This window comes from Enhydra lutris, unplaced genomic scaffold, assembly GCF_002288905.1.
Source record: "Enhydra lutris kenyoni isolate GAN:26980312 unplaced genomic scaffold, ASM228890v2 scaffoldscaffold32, whole genome shotgun sequence".
NCBI classification, from domain to species: Eukaryota; Metazoa; Chordata; class Mammalia; order Carnivora; family Mustelidae; genus Enhydra; species Enhydra lutris.
Window position 1 is genome coordinate 15,915,032 of NW_019154116.1, and position 20,851 is coordinate 15,935,882.

Consider the following 20,851-nt stretch of genomic DNA (forward strand, 5'->3'; position numbering starts at 1 on the left):
TCATAGTATTTACTTGGAAAAGTGACTACTGATATAAGATAAATATTTATTTATAGATGATTCTGGGGGAAGGCTGACTGATAAGTAAGTGGTTAGGCTGTGATATCTGACTTCTCCAGGGTGTCTGACATTACAGATAAGATTAACCAGAGAGTTTCTACATCTCTGCTTTAAATTGCTTTACACAGCAGATGCAGTTTACATTGGAAATATCTCAAATTATAGAGGAAAAATCCCAAGGAATCTGGGATTTTCCTGCATCTAAAAAACTTGTATTAAATATCTATCATTAATCATCATGTTAATCCCTGTCTGCAATGTTTTTACTATCTAAATATAGTATGACTAATTCTATAGTCATCTGAATGCACTTTACAATGTCACACATTAAAAGGACCGTTGTCCTATATTAGTATTCTACTGTACTACTGTACTCTGGAATAGTATATTTAAAATTGCTTACCTAAAAAATTTAAAAAGATAAAATAAAATTGCTTACCCTATCACATTTGCTGTTACAATATGTCAACCTGCATTGCTACAAAGCTGATTATCCTCTAAGAAATTTTTCTTCAAAGCACAAGTAAAGTGGGCTACTTTTTTTTTTTTAGCATTCGCTCACTTTCTTCATAAACATAACACATAAATATGTGAGAAACTGTGTAAACTTGTAAGTTCTAATTGAATATCATTCTTACTTTTCTTCAGCATTTTGTGAAGAATTTAGAAAAAGACAATTTGTACAGACTAATTAGTAACAATTATAAAATTTCTAAGAAATATATGCTTATTAGCAAAGCATGCATATCCACACAAAACAGGTAAGCAAAGGAATCAATCTATATCTTTTACATAGCATACAGCCAAATAGATCAAAAACAAATCATAAAATGATTGACATTTTATAACTGGCAAGTTACTAAATAGATAATCTTAAATTATTTCAAAATACTCAACTTTAAAATTAAAAGAATGTCACATCCTTATTTATTTATAGCTATTCCCTTATATGAAAAACATGCTCTAAAATTATCTGTACCCTGTTTAATGGGATAAACATAAAATAATCTTCAATTATTCTTATTTTATATACTAAATCTCATAACATTAAATAAACACACTTTGTATCTACAGAGCAGAATGAAAATATACCTCTAATAGACCAAAAACTTGCAAGTTTTACAGTTAATTTGAGAAATCCAGCTTTCCTTTGAATTTATACTTTCAATCTAACCATATTGGATATCAAATTGACATACTATTCATGTATCATCCACGTTCTTTCAACTTAAACTTCAATGGGTTGGTGATTCCAGTCAAGACGGTGAAGTGATAGGTGTTTGGAAGATAGCTACAGAAGCTGACAGTAACATACCATGGCTACTACAAGTCACTGGAGAGTATTCAATGTAAAAAGGCCTGGATGAGATATGATCCTTTTTTTTTTTTAAAGATTTCATTTATTTATTTGACAGAGGTAAAGAGAGAGAGCACAAGAGGCGGAGCAGCAGGCTGACAGAGTGGGAGAAGTAGATACCCTGCTGAGCAGGGAGACTGACACAACGGCTGGATCCCAGGACCTTGTGAACAAGACCTGAGCCAAAGACAGACGCTTAACAGTGGAGCCACTCAGGCACCCCAAGACATGATCCTTCAGAGAAAGTAAGAAAAACAATATATATTTTTAAAAGATTTTATTTATTTACTTGAGAGAGAGAGAGAGAGATGAGTGGGAGGTAGGCAGGGAAAAGCAGGCTCTTGCTGAGCCAGGAGCCAGACTCCAGGTTGGATACCAGGACCCTGAGATCATGACCTGAGCCAAAGGCAGACACTTAACTGACTGGGCCACCCAGGTGCCTCAACAGTATGAGTCTTTATATTGACAATGACTCAGGGTATTTTTTTAAATATTCAGTGCTAGGGGAAATAATCCAGGCAATAATTAGTTTGTAGAGACAGAGATTGGGGTTCAGGGCTGGCACAGTCACACAAAAAAGAACAAAGCCATGGAAAGAAGAAACAACAGAGAAATAGTCCCCAAAATGTGAAGCAATATTCCTGTGATAATTGCATATACATATACAACATGTGTATATATGGAGACTCCAAGAAACCGAGACAAAGCAAAGCTGGAAGACAAAAGAGCTAACAGAGATTTCAAAAGCCAGGAGACACTAGGAGTCAGTACTAGTTAATGCTTCAGTTGATACTAGAGAAAATTTTGTGTTTAGGAACAAGAGCTACTTCCCAGGAATAAGGGGAAATGAAACAAAGCAGTTCTAAGAAAATCTAACTAATTTAAGTAAATGAAATTCCATATATCTATAAGAAAACAACTCTGGAGGAAGATGACATAGGCAGGGGCTTCTGTGTTTGTACATAATCTTCAGTCAATAATTCCAAAACAGACTTCTAATTGGGAAATTACCAAAACCAAAAGGAAACAAGATCAGTAAAAATACCCAGATATGAAGATGATGTTAGAATTGTTAGAAAAGAGTTTTGAAATGATCATAACTAATGCTTAAGAACCATAGAAAAAATAGAGAATTTTAGCAGATACCAATAATGTATATTTAACAAGTCAAGTGAAAATAATAGAACTGAAATATTTTAATGCTGAAGTTTGTACATAAAGGTTTAATAGACTAGTTATTAGAGAATAAACACAGTGGAAAAGAAGGTTATTATACTAGAATATAAGTCAATATTAAATTTCCAGGTTAAAAAAGAGACAAAAATAATAAGTAAACATGCAGAAAAAAGAATAATAGATTTATGGTACACAGCTAAAAGACCTAGCATGCATGCTTTTGCACAACCACTGGAAGTGATAAAACGAAACAAAAGAAATATTTGACTAAACGATGACCAAAATTTTCTAGCACTGACAAAAGATAGCCTAAAAATTCCTTATAACTGAAAAGCAGATTTTTAAGTATGTACTTCTTAGGAGCACCATAGTTAAACTCTTAAATATCAAATACAAATTAAAATATTTAAAATAAGATCCACTAAAGTAGAATAAACTAATCTACAGCAAAGCAATAACAATAACACTGATAACTGATTTTCAACAGATAAGATGGTGGTCAGCTGACAATTAAATTGTGTCATTTATTCCTAAAATAAGAAGCCTTTATTTATTTTTTATAGCTTTTTAAAAAATATTTTTAGTTTTTATTTATTTGACAGACAGAGATCACAAGTAGGCAGAGAAGCAGGCAGAGAGAGAGAAGGAAGCAGGCTCCCTGCTGAGCAGACAGCCCAATGCGGGGCTGGATCCCAGTACCCTGGGATCATGACCTGAGCCAAAGGCAGAGGCTTCAACCCACTGAGCCACCCAGGCGCCCCAATAAGAAGTCTTTAAATCAGAATTCTACTCCCTATGAAAATGCCCTCTAAAAAAAGTAAGAAAAATTACAAGTTAAAAAAAAAAAGAAAAAAGAAAAGAATTCAATGACAGCAGACCAGTACTAAAAAGAACGGCAGGAAGGGATATTTTAAGAAAATTTAGAATTTCCTTTGGAAACACAGCAATGCAGGAAAGAAGAAATACCACCAAAAGGGATAAATTATTGACTTAAAAATTATTATTTACTACTTAACACTACAAAAATAATGACAATTTTATGTAGGGTTTAATATATAAGATGTCAAAATAGCAAAAAAAAAAATCAATGCAATGGGGTTAAACAGTTTTAAAGTTGTTCCATTTGTTTCAAATGATAAAATTATAATTTAAGGTGAAATAAAATAAATTATAATATCTCAAACAAATACTAAAGAAAAAAAGAAATAAATTATTACTGAGGGATAAAATGAAGACAGCGAAATACATTGCTAATTCAAAGAATGTAAGAAGAAAAAAAGGAAAATTTACAATTAAAAAATTGTAAATACATTAAATCAAAATAAACAATGGATATTGTGAAATCAGATTAAAATTTAAAATAATAATAATAACAGAAACTTAGTTTAGTGGCTCATATGAAACTTTTAAAAAATAAAAAGAATACACTTTGAAGGTAAAATGATGGAAAACATTATACCATCTAACCATTAATCAAAAATTTTTTAGAAATTGGTACAGTTATATTACAGATAAAATGGACTTTAGGTTATAGATGATTATTAGATAGATGTTCCACAATGAAACATTTTCAATCCAAGATGAATACATCTTGCCTTAAATCTGTGTGCATCCAGTAACATGATTTCAAATTATATCTAAGAAAATCCAAAACTAAAGAAAATAAAAGGATAAATAGAAAAATCCAAAGAAATGTTGGGATACATTAACATATATCTTTCAATAGTTGACAAACAAAAATTCTGTATAGATATAGAAAGTTGAACGGCACAATGAATAAACTTGAACTAATTTACATATGTCAAAACCTAACTATGAAGCTGCAGAATTTATCTTCTCTTAAAGTACGTAAGGACACTATCTCAATGAAATACATACTGACATTTAGAAAACCCCCCAGCAAGTTTCAAAATATATACCTGTAAGCAGACTAAAATGATATTACCACCTACCTGTCACAATGGCTAGAATTAACAACACAGGGAAAAAGAGATGTTGGTGAGGATGCAGAGAAAGGGGATGCCTATTAAACTGTTGGTGGGAATGCAAACTGGTGCAACCACTCTTGAAAACAGTATGGAGGTACCTAAAAATTTAAAAATAGAGCTACCCTGTAATCCAGCAATTGTCCTACTAGGTATTTATCCAAAGGATAAAAAATAAAGATTCAAAGAGACACATGCACCCCAATGTTTATAGAGGCATTATCAACAATAGCCAATTATGGAAAGAACCCAAATGTCCATCAACTGATGGACTGATGTAGGGATAAAGTGGCACACACACACACACACACACACACACACACACACAGTGGAATATTACTCAGCCAAAAAAAGAGAGAGAAAGAAATCTTGCCATTTGCAATGATGTGGATGGAAGTAGAGAGTACGATGTTAAGTGAAGTAAGTCAGAGAAAGATAAATACCATAAAGATTTCACTCATATGTGAAATATAAGGGGGAAAAAAAACAGATGAGCATAGGAAAAAAAAAAGAGGGAGAGAGAGAGAAAGGCAAACCATAAAACAGACTTTAACTATAGAGAATTGAGGGTTGCTGGAGGTTGAGCTAAATGGGTATGGTCATTAAGGAGGGCATTTGTGATGAGCACTGGATGGAGTGTGTAAGTGATGAATCACTGAATTCTACACATGAAAATAATATTACAGTGTAGGTTAACTAACTGGAATTTAAATAAACACTTGAAGAAAAAGAAAAAATGAACTAGATATCATTTTTGAAGTACACTAGAGAAATGTCAACTTGCTGATAATTAAAACATATACTTCACATTTTGATTGATTAAAGGAGAAGCTTTCTTGTTTGGTTTTTTTCACTTCCTGTTTTTAAATAAAACATTAATGCTGAATATATTATATACCATTTAGATTTCTTTTCATGAAAAGGTAAATAGTAATTTGAAAATATGGTCTTTCCTCTAAAATATTTTGCTATGAACAAAATCATAACATTATCAATATATTCATCAGTGATATTTTACTTTTCACCAACATTAACATTTACTCAAATCAGGTAAACATCTCTAACTCTCAGTATTATAGAAAATACTGCCATCTATTAAACTTTTAGGCCTTGATCCTTCAAATATTCCACAGAATTATATCAACTCTAGTCATAAGAGAACTAAAGCTGTTCAATGACATACAATTTTGCAATCACTTCAAGTTCTTGAGGAAAGTTTTTTAAATAATCAAGTTCTTACCATTTTATGGTGATTATTTGACATGCAGGGTTTTTTTTTTTCTTTCCCAATTTGGATTATTCATTCTTACTTAGTCAAAGGCAATTGTAAAAATACAGATCCTTTCACTTAAGAGTACAGAAATTCTGCTTTATGAATTTTCATATAAGTTATTGATTTTATGTGCATATTATTTATAGAAAATAATGGAGGTCAGTGACTTTTTACCTACTTAAAAATAAATTAAGCAATAAGTGCCATGTAACTATAACATAGTAAAACCAGAAAAGGACATCGCAAGAATCTTAAGAAGTGGGATACATTCCTTTCAACCGAAGGACTAATATTGAGGAATTTTACAGCCCATGCATTTTCCGTTAAGGATAACTGGGCATCGCTTGTGTCCTTTGAGTAAATACTCAAGCCATAGAAGGGTTGATTTGTTCTTTCACTCTGCGTCTTGTAAGGGTCTCCCTTTCTTAACATTTACCTGGACACGTGAATGCATTATGTGTAATTGAGGAGTGGCCGTCCTCTCAGTTGGGCATGTACCAACTGGTCTCTATTCTGCCCTCTGCCTTCCTGACTGTGACAAGCAGCCTGTGTCAGCCTGGATCTTTATTAACATTGCATCTTAAGCCACTGTGTTGGCAACTACCTAGTGTAAAGTCTTCATAAAGGAAATTATCAGTTTAGTTCATTCCCTAGTTTTCAAACACTTCAAGTCAATTTATTTCAAATTAAAAAATACAGTGATAATCTTAAAGGACAAGATACAACAAACGGATTCATTTCCTCAGAGCATGGAAGGTTAACAGAAAAAATAAAAAAGGGAAAAATGCTTTGAAGGAATATTTTTGCCAAGTGTTGTGTGCAGATGTTTATACTAGAGTCGATCACAGTAGTGGTGTAAAAACAATGAGTCTTTGATTCAGGTGAAATGAGAAAGAAGTCAGAAGGAGGCATGTGAAAATATCCCATCTTAAAAGAAACAAACTACTGGATCCATTTGATGACAGGATATAATCTTTAAATAAGTTGAATTGTGTAGATTCGTGCGTTTCATGGTGCTTCCTGAACATAAGTCCTCATAATATATCTTTTTTTTCTCCAAGCAGTTACAGTTTCCCATTATATATGTAGCCATTTGATAAGTTATGATGCTTAGAGGTAAATTACAAAATAATTTACTGCAAGTCACTCTTGTCAAGGTGACACTAATTATTCTGAAAACTTCATTGTGCTTAACGCAATTTGAGTATAAAGTATCTTTTAAGCAAGTCAAACTGTGAGGTTCCAAGTAATGACTCCATTTCAAAACTCTAAGCACATCTCACAGAGTGGCAGGGTTGGCATCTGCCCATCGTTCTGCATAGACTGCTCCTGACTGAAGAAAGGGAGCCTCCTTAGATATGTGGAGTTCACTCAGAGAATGTACATTTATTCTGTTCCTTCATCAGGTAAAACAATAGTTTTCACCATAAACTGATGTTTCAACAATAACACTGTTATTAATCAAAAAATAAAATTAGGAATCTTTTCTCCATATTTAGCACAAGCACAGTTTTTTTTTGGTTGGTTTTTAAAATCAACTTCAATGGACTCATAAGTTTAAAAAGTAGTTTATAGAGAGGAGGAGGGACAGAGAGAGTGAGATACGCAATCTGCATCAAGACCAGGTATTTATTGAATGTTTGTAGTGTATCCCTTAAACTTCATTCTATTCAGAGCTGTGATATTAATCTATATCTTTAAAATAGTCGTGATAGTATCTACTTGAAAATAAGGTAGACAAGTTCCCTTTGTAAACTGTAATAAAGTTTATGTCAATTGAGCTTAGCATTATTCATTAAATTTTAAAAAATCTTTGAACTTTAGTGTCTTTATCCTATTAAAGAAAAGCACTTGTAAAGTAGTATATGTATATATGCACGTTTTGTGAACTAAGTGATAAAGTAAATACAAAAATGCCCTGTAATGTGTAAAATTACAAAATTGAATTTTGTGGTTTAATGTAATGTGAACTTATTTATGACTTATTATAAATCTACTTTCTTCATAGAACAAAGGCCACATGAATGAATCAGGTCATATAATCTATCTCTAGAACAAATATATATTTTTAAAAGATGTATTTATTTTAGAGGGGAGGGGATTGGCAAAAGGAGAGAGAATCTCAAGCAGAGTTCACGCTGAGAGCAGAGCCCAATGTAGGGCTCAGTCTCATGACCCTGAGATCAGGACCTGAGCCGAAACCAAGAGTTGAATGTTGAACCAACTGTGCCACCTAGGCACCCCATCTCTAGAAACAATATTTTAAATTGATGTTACCTAACTACGAACTTGACTTGTATGTCTTTTAACAATGGTAGTTTGAAAGAGTATTTGAATTCAGCTCATTAACTCATTCATTCATTCATCTAGCAATCATTTATCAAGGGCTGGCTACTGATCTGAACACTTAAGGTTACATAGACAATTTAAGTATCATTCATACTTAGAGAGACTTACAGTAGTAGAAGTCGTATGTACCTAAGGAAATAAACATAACATGAAAGTGCCAGGTAACAGAAAACAAGAATTCATTAGCTTTTAATTCTGCAAAATTTCAGGGAAAATCATAACAAGACTTTTAAACAGAGAAATGTGAGTATGGAGAATTCTGGTTGAATTAAGAATGCGAAAGGTTATTATGTTTTGGGAACAGGTAATATTCCATTATGGATAGCCCTGGAATGTACCAAGAGAAATATTAAAAGAGATACAGCAGGGGAAGACATATCACACAAACTTGCGAAGAGCCTGTATTGACATACCAGGTGTCTACTTTATTGCAGTTTTTAAACATCATGTGTCAAAAGGACCTAAGGGATAGCCCCTACAAGATATTTATCTTAATTAAAGGCTATTTTATAAAATGTCATCCACAATTTCTGCCACATTAGAAATCCTGAAATATACTTTTTCCCATTCTGAGGATGTCATAAACACCATTTTTTTTTCACACTCACAAAACTGACATCTTCTCCCCTTGTATTGCTTGAAAATTTTTGCCCCCCCCATTCAAAGGGTTTCTCACTTTATTGTATTAGCTGCACCTTGCTGTGGGATGCTTTGTGTATGCACGTGTATATGTGGGGGGGTATGGGGGTGTGGAGAGCATTCATTCTTAAAATGAGAATTTTTTTTTTTCAATTTCAGTCACCAAAAACACATATGCATTCTTTTTTTTTTTTTTTTTTTCAAGAGAAGAATGTTACCTTCAGAATGTATTTTGGGTACCTCCCTGTATATCTTAGTAATACATAACTGCTTTAGCAAATATAAGATATACTTAGTGGTACTTAGTACCACTCTATCATTTTTAAAATTTAACTGTAATGACAACTGAAACACATATTTTTTTAACGTGGTGGCAATTATCCACCAGGTTCAGGAGACAATAAGCTGAGTGATTTCTTTACTCTCATGTATAGAAGAGAAACCATATAGCACAAACACAAAATATCCTCATTTAACAGTAACATGACATCATATACTTAAGTATTTCATTTTGTTTTATGCAAATGAAGATTGATAAATGTATATCATAAGAATCCGGTACATACTCTGAGGAAACCGTGGGGGGTTGTCGTTGACATCAGTCAGGGTGATGTTGACCGTTGTCGATCCAGAAAGCCCTCCAACTTGCCCAGCCATGTCTTTGGCTTGAATGACCACTGAATAGTGTTCTCTGGCTTCTCTGTCCATATTATGTAAGGCAGTTCTAATAACTCCTGTAATACATATTTTAAAGAAAACAATATGGATTACATATTAAATGAGAAACAGCACAGATATATCTTTTTTCTTTCTGTTTTAAGAAGTGCATTTTTAAATGAAATACTTTCTTGAGAAAGCCAGTTTTCTGATACAAATGTACCTTTAAAATGTTACTAAAACTATCTCATGGAATCCTTTATTTAAAACCTCAGGTCCCAGACTGTTCTATTCATGGCAGTTAAGATGTCCATTTCTTTGTGTTTCTTGGGGTGCCTCAGAGGGCAGCTGCACAGCCCAAGCTTGTTCCTCTATTGGATTACTAAATATTTCACAAATTGTGCTCCTCACAAGTATCAGATGAGATGATTTGAGGAGAGGTTAATTTTCCTCCTTACAGAACAATTTACATATAGCTTCCTACATAGAGTTGTCAAAGTTTGATAATGGAAAACATTCAAGAATTGTGTGTACTTGAACAAATGTTGTAGGCAGGAGTCACTTTAACATTTATCAAGACTAAGAAAGTCCCTATTTTTATCAGGAAATACAGTTACAATAAGAACTAGATCTAAGTACATAAGCAAAACAAAGTGATGAAATTGATTCCAAAAATCCCATGTAAAAGTCACATTCTTGATTTCATAGTGCCAAAAGAGACATTAAAGGTAACTTTTTATGAACTAGTACTTGGATTCAATAAAGATATAAAAAAATGTTATGTTATACCCCATTTGTTTCAAACATAGGTACATATAAATCATACAGCTTTGTCAATAGAGCCTTAAATTTAAAAACTGAAACACATTTTCCAGAGGGTCAAGGACTATTAACTGTGTTATAAAAAAAACTTCTCCTGTAGATGACCTATATTATAATAAATACATATATGTATATATGTATTTATAATTATATTATACTACATGTATATAAATATATAATATAAACATATTTGCTACTCCACATATAGGTCAACATTTTATTACTACCTTTTCACTTTTTATTTTTTATAAAGATTTTTATTTATTTATTTGACAGAGAGAGACACAGCTAGAGAGGGAACATAAGCAGGGGGAGTGGGAGAAGGAGAAGCAGGCTTCCCACTGAGCAGGGAGCCTGAGCTGGGACTGGGACTCAGTCTCAGTACCCTGGGATCATGACCTGAGCTGAAGGCAGACACTTAACGACTGAGCCACCCAGGTGTCCACCTTTTTACTTTAAAAAAAATATGTATATTTGGATCATGTCACCTTTAAAAAAAAATATATATATATATATATATTTATTTATTTGAGAGAGAGAGAGAGTGAGAGCAAGCCCAAGTACGGGGAAGGGCAGAAGGAGAGAGACAAGGAGACTCTCCACTGTTAGCTCATAGCCTAACATAGGACTCTAACCCAAGACCCTGAGATCATGAGATTCCAGTACCTTGAGATCATAATCCAAGCCAAAGTCAGAGGCTGAACCTACTGAGCCACCCAGGTCCCCATGTATCATGTCACTTTTTGAGAAAGGCACCAATGGCTTCAACTATACAATTGAGTAGTTAGCAGTACAATTCATAGGATAATGCCAATTATAATCACTGCTAACTACAGATTTTAACAAACACTCTTACAGACAGTATATTGACATAATGAGAGAAAATAGGGCTGCGTTTTCAAGTTAAAAAAAGTCTTTTAGAAGTGGAAAGGATTAGTAAACCAGTTTGAACATAGAACACTGAAACAGTATTTTTGTTTTACCACATAGATTGTATGTGTAACGACTTTGAGATGAGAGCCTCAGCAACCAGCAAAAGCAATCCCACAACTTTCTATATTTGTGAATTTTTAATTGAAGGAGTTCAGGAAAATTTTCCTGAAGCTAAATAAAAATGAAAATTATTCTTATCAAAAGAAATTATAATAATATGGTAATAAATGATTCATCTAATTCATGCATATGGGAAAGCCTCAAGCATTCTTATTAAAAAGAACAATGTTTTATCACATACAATACTTATAAAGAAGGAATTGAATTGATGCAGAAATGAACAAGCTAAGAATTTATGAAAATATTTAATGAAAGAAACATATACTTTCTTATATTGGAAAAAAAATAAAGATGTTCTTAAAAGAATACATTATAATTGGGACTTGTCTCTGGTGTGCAGAAGTTTGAGGTTATTGTCAGGATAATGTTTTACAATGAAACCATTTATGTGTTATTTGCTGAATATAAAAATATAACAGTAAAATCAATCATTACAAAGTGAATGATAGATACATTTATATAATTTGAATGTTATTCATTAAAGAGAATCAGAGAAGAGAAATCAGCACAAGCCCTATTTTATAGTATGAATTTCAGTAATTTCATTCCATTGCCATTATGTCCCTTCTTTTATAATACAGCTACATCTGACACAAAGTGAGAAGAAACCTGTCAGCCAAATTTGCTTATGGAAAGAAAATAGTATGTCCAGAGTTGACACGTACTTCTCAGAAATGATTATCTAAGAATCCGTTTCAACTCACAGTTCTCTTCAGGATGGTTCCGGGGATGTGCTTAGAAGGCACACAGGTAAGTGGAGAATGGCCTGTCAAATTGCCGTAGGAATATGATCCCAGTATACAATAATCTCCTTCTAACACACTGCCCAGATGCTTGTACGTGGGGAAGCCTAGAACACAGCTTATGCACAGTAACTTTTTTTCCCCTTCTAAATAGACCTTTTTAGAGCAGTTTAGGTCCACAGCAAAACTGAGAAGAAAGTACAGTTACCATGAACCCTCTCCCTATTCCTTCTCTGCAGTACACACACACAGCTCCCTCACTATCGATACCCTGCATCAGAATGGCACATTTGTTGTAACTGGTGAACCCACATTGAAACTCATTTGTATGTCCTCTTTGGTGAGGTGTCTGTTAGGTCTCTTGTCCAGTTTTAAATTGGGTTATTTCTTTTCTTATTTTTGAGTTTTCAGGGTTGTTGTATATTTTAGATAATAGTCCTTTATCAGATTTGTCATTTTCAAATATTTTCTGCCAGGATATGACTTATCTCTTTTTCTCTTGACAATATCATTCACAGTGTAGAATTTAAAAAAAAATTTTTTTTGGAGTCCAGATTAACAATTTCTTTCACAGTTCATGTCTTTGGTGTTATATTTAAAACATCATTGCCATACCCAAGGTCATCTAGATTTTACTCCTCTGTTACCTTGAAGGAATTTCAGAGATTTATGTTTTATATTTAGGTCTCTGATCCATCTTGAGTTACCTTCTTTTTAAGGGTATAATGTTTGTGTCATCTTTTTTTCTGCATATGATATTAATTCATATTAACATCATTCGTTGAAAAGATTTTTTTCCCATTGTGTTATGCTTGCTCCTTTGTCAAAGATCAGTTGCCTGTATATACGAGGGCCAATTTCTGGGCTCTTTATTCTATTCCATTTATGTGTTTATCTGTTCTTTCATCAATACCACACCGTCTTGATTACTATAGCTATGTAATAAGTCTTGAGGTCAGATGGTGTCAGTCTTCCAACTTTGTTGTTCTTCTTAAATATTGTGTTGGCAGTTCTGGGTCTTTGTCTCTGCATATAAATTTTAGAATCAGTTTCTCATTACTCATGAAATAACTTGCTTGGATTTTGATTGGTATTCCATCAAATCTATAGATAAAATTAGGAAGAACCGGCACTTTTTTTTTTTTTTTTTAAGATTTCATTTATTTATGTGACAGAGAGGGAGAGACAGTGAGAGAGAGAATATAAGCAGGGGTAGGGGGAGAGGGAGAAGCAGGCTTCCTGCTGAGTGGGGAGCCCAATGAGGGATAGATCCCAGGACTCTGGGATCATTACCAGAGCCAAAAGCAAACTTATTTATTTATTTATTTTTTAGCTTACAAAATGTGCTCTATTTGAAAACTTTAACTATCTGAGCCACCCAGGTGCTCCTTATTTGAAAACTTTAAAAATAGAATTTGATTTAGAAAATAGTTTGCACATAAATCTTTGGGAACCACATAAACTAACCTCCGTGTTTATGCGGCATTCTTTTTTTTTTTCCAATCAACTTTATAAATGTATAATTTACATATAATGAAAGATACCTATTGTAAATTTATAGTTCAGTGTTTTTTTTTTCTTTTTCAGTGTTCCAAGATTAATTGCTTATGCAGCACACCCAGTGCTCCATGCAATACGTGCCCTCCTTAATACCCACCACCAGGCTCATGCAACCCTCCAACCCCCTTCTCCTCCAAAACCCTCAGTTTGTTTCTCAGTGTTCACAATCTCTCACGGTTTGTCTCCTCCTCTGATTTCCCCCAACTCACTTCTCTCCTTTTCCCAATGTCCTCCATGTTATTCCTTATGCTCCACAAGTAAGTGAAACCATGTGCTAATTGACTCTCTCTGCTTGACTTATTTCACTCAGCATAATCTCCTCCAGTCCTGTCCATGTTGATACAAAAGTTGGGTATTCATCCTTTCTGATGGAGGCATAATACTCCATTGTATATATGGACCATATCTTCTTTATCTATTTGTCTGTTGAAGAGCATCTCAGCTCTTTCCACAGTTCAGCAACTCTGGTCATTGCTGCTATGAACATTGGGGTACATAGCCCTTCTTTTCACTACATCTGTATCTTTGGGGTAAATATCCAGTAGTACAATTTCAGTGTCATAGAAAGCTCTATTTTTAATTTCTTAAGGAATCTCCACACTGTTTTCCAAAGTGGCTGCACCAACCTGCATTCCCACCAACAGTGTAAGAGGGTTCCCCTTTCTCCACAACCTCTCCAACACTTGTTGTTTACTGTCTTGTTGCTTTTGGCCATTCTACTAGGGTAAGGTGGTATCTCAATGTGGTTTTGATTTGAATCTCCCTGATGGCTAATGATGATGAACATTTTTTCATGTGTCTGTTAGCCATTTGTATGTCTTCTTTGGAGAAGTGTCTGTTCATGTCTTCTGCCCATTTTTTGATGTGATTATCTGTTTTGTATGTGTTGAATTTGAGGAATTCTTTATAGATCTTGGGTATCAGCCCTTTGTAGTGTCATTTGCGAATATCTTGTCCCATTCCATGGGTTGCCTCTTTGTTTTGTTGACTGTTTCCTCTGCTGTGCAGAAGCTTTAGATCTTGATGAAGTCCCAAAAGTTCGTTCTCATTTCTGTTTCCTTTCAAAAGCAGATGTTTAATGACTGATCCACCCAGGCATCCCAAGAACCGACATCTTGATAGGAAAACTTAATATTTTATGATGTTAAGTCTTCCTATCAAGGAATAAGAAATATCTCTCCATTTATTTAGTTGTTTCTTTCCTCTGAATTTTGTAGTTTTCCTCATAAAAAGATTGTACTCTTTTTGTTAGATTTATACTTAAGTATTCCTTTTTGGGGGAAGCTAGGCTAAAAGGTATTGTGTTTCTAAATAAAATTCCACTTGTTCATTTTTTGTACATAGGTAAGTGATTGATTTTTATATATTAACCTTACATCCTAAAATCTTGCTATAATGCTTATTGGTTCCAGGACATTTCATTGCTGATACTTTTGGATTTTCTACATATGCAATTATGTCATCTGTGAGCAGAGATCATTTTATTTCTTCTTTCCTAATCTGCATAGCTTTTATTTCTTAAGAAATATCTTATTGCATTAACTAGAATTTCTGGTATGAGATTTTAAAAGAGTGGTGAAGGGGTGCTTGCGTGACTCATTTGGTTAAGCAACCAACTCTTGATTTTAGTCCAGGTCATGATCTCAGGGTTATGAGACTGAGTCCCACATTTTGCTCTGCACTGGGCGGGGAGCCTGCTTGGGATTCTCTCTCTCCCTCTCCCTCTGCCTCTCATCCCCAGGTTGGGCACAGACGTGCTCTCTCTCTCTCTCTGTCTCTTAAAAAAATAAAAATAAAAATGAATAAAAATAAAAGAGTGATGAAAATAAAATAAAATAAAGTAAAATAGTGGTAAGAAGGGACATCCTTACCTTGTTTCTGATCTCAGTGGTGAAGCTTTGAATTTCTCACATTAAACCTGACTTTAGCTGTAGGGTTTTTATAGATTATTTTGACCAAATTGAGGAAATTTCTCTAGATTCTTAGTTTGCCACAGTAACTTTTAAAAACGGGGAATGTACTTTTCTGCAGAAGAGATTCTTAGCACTTTTAAAGAAGGATGCCTTTCCTCATTCAGATTATGCATTTTTCAGCAGTAAATGATAAACGGCATCAGTGAATGAATTATTTCTTAAGCAAATTTTGCAAATATGTTTCAGATGAATTGATTATTAAGATTAAAAAAAACATAAAACACATTCTAATTTTATAGTTTAAAATATTAATGTATTACCTGATTACTTGAAGCAAATGTATAGTATTGGGTCAAACAGGTTTTAACATCCCTTGTCCAAGATCACAAGATTTTTGGAAAAAATCTGAATGTTCCTGCTCCTTGGTCCCTCTTACTCTGCAGAACACTTGTGTACATGCTCCCAAGTAGCCAAAATTATCATGACCTCTTCTTGCTCTGTCCATCTATTATTGGATAATTTCATCATCATGGATAGACAATCATTTGTCTGTGTTGGTGAATATTTTCATAGATACTGAATCATTAAGTTTTTTAAAAAATATTCCAATTTGATAGATTTATCAGAAAATATAAAAAAAAATGTTGAAAGAAGTTAGGAAAGCAATGGCAAACATTCATATTTTCCCAATAGTTTGAGAAAGAAATAAAGAAAAAAAAGGCAAGTTAAAAAAGTAATTGTAACTTACTTTCTATTTTTAATGCTGAGCACAATAGATGGATTTTGTACAGAATTTTGAATAAGCATTCACACGCACACACAGAATTTTCCCCTACTTTTATCCAGGAAGCTACATTTGAAAAGAGTGTCAATATTAAACAAAATTACTTCAAAAAATTAAATATGAGTAAAATGTGAAGCTGTCTACGTAAAGTGACTTTATATTCTGATTTTCCCAATTCATTTTCAGAATATCCCTGTCTTTCCTTAACTATTAAAGCATTCCCTTTCTAAACAGTGTTCTAGTCTGGATCATCAATTACTGAGTCAGCCTAATTTTTAAAACATTTTTTAGAATTTTGTATTTATTTATTTGAGGGAGAGAGAAGGAGTGAGAGCGAGCAAGAGGATGAGCTGGAAAAAGGCAGTTGGAGAGAGAGAGAGGCATACTTCCTCCTGAGCAGGGAGCCTGCCACAATGCTCTATCCCAGAACCCTGGGATCATGACCTAAGCCAAAGCAGGCACTTAAATGACGAAACCACCCAGGAGTCCCAAGTCAGCCTAATTTTGACAGTATTGCTAGTGGCTTTAAAACTTGACTCTGATTCAATATTACCTTGAGATTATCTTGAAAAGTAAATTCCTTGGACCCAGGCACCAGAAACTCTAATTTAGTAGTTTGGAATGGGTCTGGCCTACTTGTACCTCTGATTACTGCATTAGTTGGCTAGGGCTGCCATGAAAATATACCCTATTCTCAGTGGCTCAAACAACAGAAATTTATTTCACACACTTATTTATTATTTATTTGTTTGTTTTTAAAGTCAGCCCCTTTATTTTTTTTAACATTTTTAAATTATTATGTTCAATTAGCTGGCATACAGTACATCACTAGTTTTTGATGTCGTGTTCAACGATTCATTAGTTGTGTATAATACCTTTTAGACTCTGAGAAGATCGAGATGTCAGTTTCCTGGTGATAGCGCTCTTTCTGGTTTGTGGGCAGCTGCCTTCTCACCATGTCTTCAAGTAGCATAAAAGAGAAAGATGGTTCTCTTGTTCTTAAAAATCCACTAAACCCAGTAAGCTAGAATGCATTTACAGAAGACACCAAGAGATCACTCACCCATGGACCACCAGTGGTATACTTTGTGAGGCAGTAAGCTAAAAATCCACTAAACCTGTCATGAAGGCTCCACCCTTATGAACTAATCTAACCCTAATTACCTTTTAAAGGCCCCATCTCAAAATATTGTCACTTTGGGAGTTAGGGTTTCAACATAATAAATTTGGGGGGTATACAAATATTCAGTCCATTGATGATTTAAAAATTGTCCCGCATAGATGGAGACCAAAGAAAGAGGCAGACCCTTCCAGATTGTTAGATGGCAGTTTTAATAAGCAAAGGAACTTGCATGTAAGACTGCCTTGGAAAGCTGTAAGATGAGTGTATCTCCATACCCACCCACCAGAATATTCCCTAAAAGTTTATACAGAGGCCTTAAGTGGTTTCAGTCATATATACAGTCTAGATAGTCTCAACAACACACTGCTCACTCAGGCTGCTTTCTTAAAAAACTGCTTCTACTATGGGAACAGTGGGTAGAAAGCATATTCCAACCTCAAGGGAGGAGATGAGGAGTCTCTTATTGCCTGGGTTCAGCTTGTAGGTCAACTGGAGGTCATATCCTCTTAATGACCACTCCAACAGCCATAACAACTCCTTCAGGCGAGTCCAGTGCTAGTGGGTATAGGCCATAGTTTGAAAAGACAAAACTTAGAAGATGGAAGTGCTGTCACTATGTATTTACACATTTCTTTATTTTTTATATCTATCTTTTCATGCTAATAATTGAGTATACATATGGGGATACACACATGCACACAGGCAACAAATATACAGTGGTAATGTTCATTTTTCAAACTGTGAAGCCTAAAGTCATGTACAAGGCTTGGATAAACTACATTTGCACCGTCCAAGTAAGAAATGATGTTTGACCCTTTCTGCCATGTATCCATCTACCCAGTGATTGTACTATAACTTACTTTTGCCTTCCAAATAAACTTGATAAAAAAGACATCCTACCACATGGTCTTTAAGTAATTTTTTTTTAAGAATTCTGTTTTATTTATTCATGTGAGACAGAGGTACAGAGAGAGAGAGAGAGAGCATAAGCAGGGAGAGAGACAGAGGGAGAGGGAGAAGCAGGCTCCCTGCTGAGCCATAAGACCCATGTAGAGCTGGATCCTAGGACCCTGGGATCATGACCCATGCCAAAGGCAGACACTCAAACATTTGAGCCACCCAAGTACCCCTAGGTAAATTTTAAAGAAAAAAATACAGAGAAGTTAAATTAATTACTTAAAATTATTTCATTGTTTGTTTTATTTTGTTGGTTTTTTTTTTAATTAAAAACACGCTAGGTAACTGGTAATGTCATATTCTGAATGTTTGTTGGATAAGTTTCACTAGCAATGTTTACTTCAAAAATTTTAACTGGAAATGTTGCCTCTTATTCTCTTATGTAGCTGGGGTGAATCAACAGGATGTGATTACCCTTGTATCATTTTGTTTTGTTTCTTATTACCTTCCTGATAAATGATTACAGGTGCCCCACTGCCTGCAAATTACCTTCTGACTACTGCTTACCAATCACCGTGATATGTAGGGGCCTGTAACTGGGAATTACTCTCTGCTGAATACAAGTTCACAACGTTGAAATCTCATCTGTGGTTATAAGCATTACTTGTTGAACCTGGCTCACTGGCTTAACCATATGTTTTCTTCCCTGATTGATGATAGCCATATAGAGCAATATATCCTCCAAAATGTGTTCTTGCATTTTTAGCCACTAAAAAGATTTTAAGATGGAAATGTACAAATCTAGTTCCTTAGATAATACTACACAAGACAGCAAAATAAAATTCCTAAAGGTTAGAACGAATAAACAAACGTACACATTCAGCTTCCTACAGAAACACACAAAGTCCACATATGCATTTAGAAGAGAAACAGGCATGCTTTCTTCCAGGTCTAAACTACTATATACACTTTGACTCTTTCTCATGTTTCCTTTTTAATTTACTCAATTACTCATTCATTTAAAGCCTAGCATATCAGTATGTAATATATATTAAAATACACAGGAATCTCCTGTATTTCTCTAACGGGGCACAAGAGCCACCTAATATCAAAATCACATGGAGTGCCAATTAACATGCAAATTTAAGGAAGCCACCTTTGATCTATTGAATTAGAATATGGGGGAGTGGGTCAAAGTGTCAGTTTTTGTGACAAGCTCCTTCTGTGATTCTCATGAATGCTCAAACTTGAGATAACCACCTAGAGTTGAGAAGACAAGATATCTGTCCTCAAGATGCTCATATTTCATTGGAAGATATTTCTTTAAAATAATACGAACACTGAGAGATTTAGAAATATTCAGAAGTCTCGTTAATCATTTTCTACATGATGACACTTAAGATCCTGGCAGTAAAAATTCAACGTTCCAACTGCCTGATGGTGGTGTACTAGGTATCTGGAAGATACATTATGTTAGCTATTCAAAAGCTGTTTGTTTCAATATTTAGTGTATCATACACTATATCTATTCAGCTATATAGTCTGAATTTTCCCTACTGACTTGGTAAGCATATGTGGTTTCCATAAGCTCTTGTCTATATTGAAAGCAAAAACATTTAGGCATTAAATCTATAGGTATTTATCAGCAACACAGCTCCAGAAATATATTTTCTTCATTCATCACCAATTCAATGTATGCTGAACGTGTTTCTGTTCTATATAAAATGTGGGATACAGAAACATATAGGGCAGAGTTTATAGCATTAGAATTTTATGATTAGGGTATTTACTGATAGGGAGGTATATATAAAAATCTGGGAAATTAAGTAATACAGAAAATATATTTTATTAAATGGTCAACAAAACCCAGACATCAAAGGTCATAGTTATAAAAATGGATGACTCTGATGGAAGAGTATACTATATGTTATGGTAGAATAAAATAGACTATTAGAATGCTATTATTTATTTTGTATAGTATTTATATTATAAATAGAATATTTGTAGATTATGGAAGCATGAATGGAGAAATAGGATATCCCTGCAAAGGGGATCTGATAAGAACAAAGGTGAGGGTATAGAATGTGCATAGCTGTATAAAGAAAACTGGATTTATTGGAAAATGATTGTAGCAGAAAAGTAGAGATTAAGTACTCAGTGATTAAAATACTCTGAATATTTGTTTTGTTCCTCAAGTGACTGAAAGTTTGAATAGCTCTGTTGCTGCCCCTGTGGAAAGTGTGACTAAGCTTCACTACATGTCAGATGTTATTACTGACTGTGGCTGAGCAGATGAGGTTATCTCTACAGCTATATTTAGCACATCTGAGACTCTAAAGTTCCAGTGGGTAATAGATTACTTTAGGTTTTATTTATGTTTTTGTTATATAATTGATTTTATTTTTAAAGAAAAATATATAATATTCTATAAAACCATGGTTTCCCAGAGTGAAAAGAACA

General features: G+C 34.0%; 1 protein-coding gene across 2 annotated transcripts in view; it reads right to left on the bottom strand.

Moving 5' to 3' along the window:
* The window catches only part of LOC111153431 (cadherin-18), a 321,039-nt gene that overhangs the window by 112,828 nt on the left and 187,360 nt on the right, over window positions 1–20,851 (bottom strand). For both annotated transcript variants that reach the window (XM_022512443.1, XM_022512444.1), the window contains exon 4: window positions 9,406–9,573. In XM_022512443.1, the coding sequence (XP_022368151.1) occupies window positions 9,406–9,573 (168 nt within the window). The remainder of the gene's footprint in view (window positions 1–9,405; window positions 9,574–20,851) is intronic.